General features: G+C 40.5%; 1 protein-coding gene across 1 annotated transcript; it reads left to right on the plus strand.

The window, feature by feature from the left end:
- Positions 1 to 6,721: 6,721 nt before the first annotated feature.
- LOC127741548 (uncharacterized) lies at positions 6,722 to 7,645 on the plus strand. Its single transcript, XM_052254274.1, has one exon. It carries the CDS (start codon positions 6,722 to 6,724, stop codon positions 7,643 to 7,645), a length of 924 nt encoding a protein of 307 aa, XP_052110234.1.
- The last annotated feature ends 476 nt before the right edge of the window (positions 7,646 to 8,121 follow it).

Raw genomic sequence — 8,121 nt, forward strand, 5'->3', positions numbered from 1 at the left:
TGTTCAAGAATCATCATACTTAACTAGGACGCATTGTTTTTAGTATGTTTTTAGTATGTTTTAGTTAGTTTTTAGTATATTTTTATTAGTTTTTAGTTAAAATTCACTTTTCTGGACTTTACTAGGAGTTTGTTTGTTTTTCTGTGATTTCAGGTATTTTCTGGCTGAAATTGAGGGACTTGAGCAAAAATCTGATTCAGAGACTAAAAAGGACTGCATATGCTATTGGATTCTGACCTCCCTGCACTCAAAGTGAATTTTCTGGAGCTACAGAAGCCCAATTGGCGCGCTCTTAACGGCGTTGGAAAATAGACATCCTGGGCTTTCCAGAAATATATAATAGTCCATACTTTGCTCGAGATTTGATGGCCCAAACTGGCGTTCCAAATCAGCTCAAAACTGCCCGGCGTTAAACGCCGGAACTGGCACAAGAATGGGAGTTAAACGCCCAAACTGGCACAAAAGCTGGCGTTTAACTCCAAGAAGAGTCTCTACACGAAAATGCTTCAATGCTCAGCCCAATAACACACCAAGTGGGCCCGGAAGTGGATTTTTATGTCATTTACTCATCTCTGTAAACCCTAGGCTACTAGTTCTCTATAAGTAGGACCTTTTACTATTGTATTTTCATCTTTAGATCTTTGAATCTTTTGATCTGGTAGCTATCCTTGTTCTTATGCTATCTTAGATCATTGGGAGGCTGGCCTCACGACCATGCCTAGACCTTGTTCTTATGTATTTTCAACGGTGGAGTTTCTACACACCATAGATTAAGGTGTGGAGCTCTGCTGTACCTCGGGTATTAATGCAATTACTATTGTTCTTCTATTCAATTCAGCTTGTTCTTGTTCTAAGATATCACTTGTTCTTCAACTTGATGAATGTGATGATCCGTGACACTCATCATCATTCTCACCTATGAACGTGTGACTGTCAATCACCTCCGTTCTACCTTAGATTGAGTGGATATCTCTTGGATCCCTTAATCGGAATCTTCGTGGTATAAGCTAGAATTGATGGCTGCATTCAAGAGAATTTGGAAGGTCTAAACCTTGTCTGTGGTATTCTGAGTAGGATTCAATGATTGAATGACTGTGACGAGCTTCAAACTCCTGAAGGCTGGGCGTTGGTGACAGACGCAAAAGAATCACTGGATTCTATTCCAACCTGATTGAGAACCGACAGATGATTAGCCGTGCCGTGACAGGGTGCGTTGAACATTTTCACTGAGAGGACGGGATTGTAGCCACTGACAACGGTGAAACCCTACATACAGCTTGCCATGGAAAGGAGTAAGAAGGATTGGATGAAGACAGTAGGAAAGCAGAGAGACGGAAGGGACAAAGCATCTTCATACGCTTATCTGAAATTCCTACCAATGAATTACATAAGTATCTCTATCTTTATCTTTATGTTTTATTCATCATTCATAACCATTTGAGTTTGCCTGACTAAGATTTACAAGGTGACCATAGCTTGCTTCATACCAACAATCTCTGTGGGATCGACCCTTACTCGCGTAAGGTTTATTACTTGGACGACCCAGTACACTTGCTGGTTAGTTGTGCGAAGTTGTGATAAAAGAGTTGAGATTACAATTGTGCGTACCATATTGATGGCGCCATTGATGATCACAATTTCGCCCACCACTCGTCATAGTCATCCCTTCCCAGATCCTACTCAGAATACCACAGACAAGGTTTAGACTTTCTAGATCTCAGGAATGCTACAATTGGTTCTAGTCTCTACCACGAAGGTTTTGATCTCACGAGTTTGAATGCTCTGTTGTCAGGAGATGCAAGTCAAACTCATGGATTAGAAACCCAAGAGATACGCACTCAAGCTGTCGCCCAATGACTACGTAAGCTCAGATAGAACGGAAGTGGTTGTCAAGCACGCGTTCATAAATTTGAGAATGATAATGAGTGTCACGGATAATTACATTCTTCATATTGAGGTACGAGGGAATATCTTACAACAGAAACAAGCGTGATTGAATAAAAAACAATAGTAATTGCATTAATCCATTAAAACACAACAGAGCTCCTTACCTCCACCTATGAGGTTTAGAGACTCATGCCATAGAAGATACAATATGAGATGTAAAATATCATAAGTTACCAAATGAATCTCTAAAAGTAGTTCTTATACTAGACTAGTAACTTAGGTTTACAGAAAATGAAAAACTAGGTGTAGATACTGCAGAAATCCACTTTCGGGGCCCACTTGGTGAGTGTTTGGACTAAGCTTTCAAGCTTCCACGTGCATATGCCTCAAGTTGGATTAAACGCCACCCTGGGTGCCAAAATGGGCGTTTAACACCAAGAAGTGTGCCAGTTCTGGCGTTTTACGCTAGAAAATAGTCTCTGACTGGCGTTTAATGGCAGTTTGGGCCATCAAATCTCGGGCAAAATATGAACTATTATATATTGGTGGAAAGCCCAAGATGTTAGCTTTCCAGCCCAATTGAAAGCGCGCCAATCGGACTTCTGTAACTCCAGAAAAACGCGTTTGAGTGCAGGGAGGTCAGGATCCAACAGCATCTGCAGTCCTTTCTCAGTCTCTCAATCAGATTTTTGCTCAGGTCCCTCAATTTCAGCCAGAAAATATCTAAAATTACAAAAAAACACACAAACTCATAGTAAAGTCCAGAAATGTGATTTTTGCCTAAAACTAATAAAAATATAATAAAAAGTAACTAAAACATACTAAAAACTATGTAAAAACAATGCTAAAATGCGTATAAATTATCCGCTCATCACAACACCAGACTTAAATTGTTGCTTGTCCCCAAGCAACCAAAAACAAAATAGGATAAAAAGAAGAGAATATACAATAAATTTCAAAATATCAATGAAGCTTAGTTCTAATTAGATGAGCGGGACTAGTAGCTTTTTGTTTTTGAACAGTTTTGGCATCTCACTTTATCCTTTGAAGTTCAGATTGATTGGCATCCATAGGAACTCAGAATTCAGATAGTTTTATTGATTCTCCTAGTTTAGTATGTTGATTCTTGAATACAGCTACTTATGAGTCTTGGCCGTGACCCTAAGCATCTTGTTTTCCAGTATTACCACCAGATACATAAATGCCACAGACACATAACTGGGTGAACCTTTTTAGATTGTGACTCAGCTTTGCTAGAGTCCCCAGTTAGAGGTGCTCAGAGTTCTTATGCACACTCTTTTTGCTTTGGATCACGACTTTAACCACTCAGTCTCAAGCTTTTCACTTGGACCTTCATGACACAAGCACATGGTTAGGGACAGCTTGAATTAGCCCCTTAGGCCAGGATTTTATTCTTTTGGGTCCTCCTATCCATTAATGCTCAAAGCCTTGGATCCTTTTTACCCTTGCCTTTTGGTTTAAAGAGCTATTGGCTTTTTCTGTTTTCTTTTTCTTTATTTTTCGCCTTTTTTTTTCGTAAGCTTTGTGTTTTTCACTGCTTTTTCTTGCTTCAAGAATCAATTTTATGATTTTTCATATTATCAATAACATTTCTCTTTTTTCATCATTCTTTCAAGAGCAAAAAATGTTAACATTCATAAACTTCACTATAAAAAATATGCACTATTCAAGCATTCATTCAGAAAAACAAAAAGTGTTGCCACCACATCAAAATAATTAAACAAATTTCAAGATAAATTTCGAAATTCATATACTTCTTGTTCTTTTGCAAATAGAAATATTTTTTATTCAAGAAAGGTGTGAGATTCATGGAACATTCATAGCTTTAAGACATAGACACTAGATACTAATGACATTGTAATAAAGACACAAACATAGACAAAGCATAAAGCAAAGGAAATGAAAAATAGAAAAACAAATAACAAGGAAATTAAAGAACGGGTCCACCTTAGTGACGGCGGCTAGTTCTTCCTCTTGAAGATCCTATGGAGTGCTTAAGCTCCTCAATATCTCTTCCTTGCCTTTGTTGCTCCTCCCTCATGGCTCTTTGGTCCTCTCTAATTTCATGGAGGATGATGGAGTGCTCTTGGTGCTCCACTCTTAGTTGCTCCATGTTGGAACTCAATTCTCCGAAAGAGGTGTTGAGTTGCTCCCAATAGTTGTGTGGAGGAAAATGCATCCCTTGAGACATCTCAGGAATTTCTTGTTTTGGAATTTCCTCATGCTCTTGTTGAGGTCCATGAGCGGGCTCTCTTGTTTGCTCCATCCTCTTTCTAGTGATGGGCTTTTGAGATAAATCTCTCCGTCTCCCATGACTCGGAGTTGGAAGCAACTGCGTTCCCTTTTCTTCTTTCTAGAGGTTTTTCCGGCCTTAGGTGCCATGATATACCCATTTTGAGGGTTTATCTTATGTTGATTTCGGGGGTTTTATCAATAATTCCACACGCTTTCTATATGAAAATACAAGACTCTGTGTTCCTTTCCTAATTTTGCCTCTTGAATGAAAACATGCTTATTTTGCACTAAATTAGATACATTTCTAATCTTCTCTTGGTGCCATTCGATGCCGTGACCTGTGTGTTAAGTGGTTTCAGAATACAGGGTAGGGATGGACCGGAAGAGAGAAGGAGGATGGGTGCAAAGGAAGGGAGCATGAGAATTGAACTTTGGAAATCTCAGCATGGACGCGTGCGCGCACTTGACGCGTCTGCGTGGATCGAGCAGTTAGAAGTCGAAGCCAAGAGCCAAGCCACGAGCCAGCTTGCGTAGCGGCTAGGCCATAATCTTCATGGGCGCGCATGCGTACATTACGCTTCCGCGCACATTACAAGATGCCCCGTGAGCGCGCACGCGTACATGGCGCGTACGCGCCGATGTTCGAATATGATTTTTTAAAGAGCCACGTGACTTGGGCATGGAGGCAGTTGGGAATCCCATTTTGGGGAAGTGCCCTAGCAGGAAAAGCTTAAGAAGACCAAGGGAACAAGGGTTAAGGACTTTTTAGCTCATTTTCTAGATTCTAGATATTTTTGGGAAGATAGTTAGTTACACTTGTGGAGAAGGAGAGAGATTCAAAGCTCTCATTAGGGTTCATCTTCATCCAATTTCTGAATTTTCATTCACTCTTTGGTGAGATCCATTGCAATTCTCAATTCATTTTGTTCATGTCATAGATCTTCTTCTCCAATCTCAAGTAGTGTTTGTAATTGCTCAATTCTCATAGATCTTGGATTCAATTTTGTAGTTTTGGATTTAATCAATTCCTTTAGAATTTCATTTCCATTGTTGTTCTTTGTTAATTGTTGTTAGTTCCTTGTGTTGAAATACTTTTAACCCTACTTTCTTCTCAATTTTACCATGGCTTTCACTTTTGCTCACCAAATGTTTGATGAAATGCCAACACTAGTTATGGAGTAAAAGTTTCTTACTTGGCATAGGGTTTGGGCCATTAGAAGAAGTTGAATAGTTGTGTCAATTGTTGATTTAGAATTAGGGATTGCTAATTGACTTGGAGTACACTAAAGCTAGATTTAGGAGACTAGTACTCTCGGTTATAGATTGTAGGATTGTTTGGTGCGAAGTTTAAGTGTCGATTAGACTATACTCGCGATCATATTCATCATTGAATTCTAAATCGACATGCTAAATTTCGTTTATCAAAATGGCGCCGTTGCCGGGGAGTTTGCTTAGTGTGCCATGTTATTGTTTGGAATGAATGTGTATATATGTACATAGTTGCATTTCATTGTAATTTGTTCAAGTGACTAACCCCTCATCGTTACCATGAATCTCACTTCCCCTTCATTGCATGACGCGTTCACAACCGAATCCGAGCTTAGTCCCCTTTGATCCGGAAATAGAACGAACTTTGTTTCATATTAAACAAGCTCGGAGGCGGCTAAAGTTTGGGAAAGGTGAAGAGGTCTTCACTACCTCAACCACCTTACTAAAAGTGAACATTGAACCGTCACTCAAAGAAGGCATTAGTCATACTTCCATCAACATCACTAACAACTCTTCTTTCGTTTTAGGTACCAACACCATGGATGCTCCGAGGAGGGTTACCATCAAGGAAGCGGGTGCACCGGATTATGTCCTTCAACCCCTTCATGTAACTCATCCCAACTTGAATGCAAACTTTGAATTGAAGACCACTTTGATCAACCTCCTACCTAAGTTTCACGGGCTTCCCGCACAAGATCCTATTCGACATCTCAAGGACTTTCATCGTATATGCTCAACCACTAGACGGGAAGGATCCGATGAAGTTGCTATATGGTTGTTTGCTTTCCCTTTCTCTCTTGAGGACAAGGCGAAAGAATGGTTCTACACTCTATCTAGTGAAGTCACCTCCGATTGGGACTTACTTAGAAGAGGATTCTTGGATAAATTCTTACCTCCGGAGAAGATGGATAGGCTAAGGAAGGAAATGTTTTGTATCGTGCAAGGTGAAACGGAACCGCTATACGAGTATTGGGAACGGTTTCGTAAGCTACTAGACGCATGCCCTAATCACATGCTTGACACTCAAGTATTGCTTGGATACATATGTCAAGGGATGCGAGAACAAGATAGAACTCTCTTGGACACCTCTAGCAATGGTTCTTTATCTAAATATAAAACAGCAGAGGAGGCATGACAACTTATCATTGACTTAGCCGAGGAGACACCACAAGTTATAATTGAGGATGAAGCTCAACCAACAAAGGAGACCCCCAAGGCCAAGAGAACCTTGGAAGAAGAAATTGCTCAACCACTCCCATTCCCAACACTTGCGAAGAAAGCTAGAAAGCGCATAGAACTCGACCCCAAAATGGTAGAAATGTTCAAGAAAGTTGAGGTAACCATCCCCCTCTTTGATGCTATCCATCAAGTTCCTAGATATGCAAAATTCCTTAAAGATCTATGCATGAACAAGGATAGAATTCTTGAATTGGAAACCATCCCATTGGGGAGTTCTATTTCCGCTTTAATGGGAGCATTGCCCGAGAAGTGTGATGATCCGGGCCCTTGTATGGTCACTTGCACCGTCAATGGAGTTCAATTTATGGATTGTATGTGTGACCTCGGAGCATGTGTTAGCATCATGCCACTCTCCGTCTACCGGGTATTGAAGTTGCCACCACTAAAAAGGTCGACAGCAAGATTTGTCCTAGCGGATAAAAGCATAATAACTGTGATGGGTGTTGCGGAAGACGTATTGGTGAATATCAAAGGGTTGGTATTTCCAATTGACTTCTATGTCCTTGAAATGCCATCAAGCGAAACCGAGAGAGCATCGTCTATCCTACTTGGAAGACCATTTTTGAGAACTTCTAGATTTAAGCTAGATGCTTACTCGGGAACCTACTCATTTGAAATAGATGGGAGAGTCGTAAGTTTCAGCCTAGAAGAAGCAATGAAGCATCCACCGGAGAATCACTCTCTATTCCGGTGTGACCCAATTGACAACATGGTTACCGAAGTGCACCTTGCAAAGTTAGATGAGAAGTACATGATTGAAGAAACAAATGAAGGTCCAAGCAATTTAAACACCACACTCCATACAAACCATCCGGAAACTCAAACTTCAAAGAATGACAAAAAGATGGAATTGAAGCCACTACCACCCCATCTAAGGTACTCATATCTTGATGAAGCCCAAGAGCTCCCCGTGATAATTGCAAAAGAATTAACTCCTCAACAAGAAGAAAAATTGCTAGATGTATTGAGGAAAAATAAAAGGGCAATCGGGTAGAATTTGGCGGATCTAGTGGGAATAAGCCCCCAAGTATGCGAGCATCGCATATTTCTTGAAGAAGGAGCAAAACCGGTCCGACAACCTCAAAGGAGACTTAATCCAACCATTCTTGAGGTTGTGAAAAAAGAAGTCACTAAGCTACTTGAAGCGGACATCATCTATCCTATCTCGGATAGCGAGTGGGTAAGCCCGGTCCAAGTGGTGCCAAAGAAATCCGGGGTGACCACAATCAAAAATGAAAGCGGTGAGCTTATAGCAACAAGAGTGGCAAAATTCTTGGAGAGTATGCATAGACTACCGAAGGTTAAATGCGGCCACAAGAAAAGATCACTTCCCACTACCGTTCATTGATCAAATGCTTGATCGACTAGCCGGTAAATCATATTATTGCTTTCTTGATGGTTATTCCGGATACTTCCAAATTCACATTGCTCTAGAGGACCAAGAAAAAACCACATTTACTTGCCCCTTTG

Source organism: Arachis duranensis, chromosome 9, assembly GCF_000817695.3.
Source record: "Arachis duranensis cultivar V14167 chromosome 9, aradu.V14167.gnm2.J7QH, whole genome shotgun sequence".
NCBI classification, from domain to species: domain Eukaryota; kingdom Viridiplantae; phylum Streptophyta; class Magnoliopsida; order Fabales; family Fabaceae; genus Arachis; species Arachis duranensis.

Coding starts and splice junctions, on each gene's coding strand:
- LOC127741548 (XM_052254274.1), top strand. CDS start 6,722: ATGGTAGAAATGTTCAAGAAAGTTGAGGTAACCATCCCCCTCTTTGAT.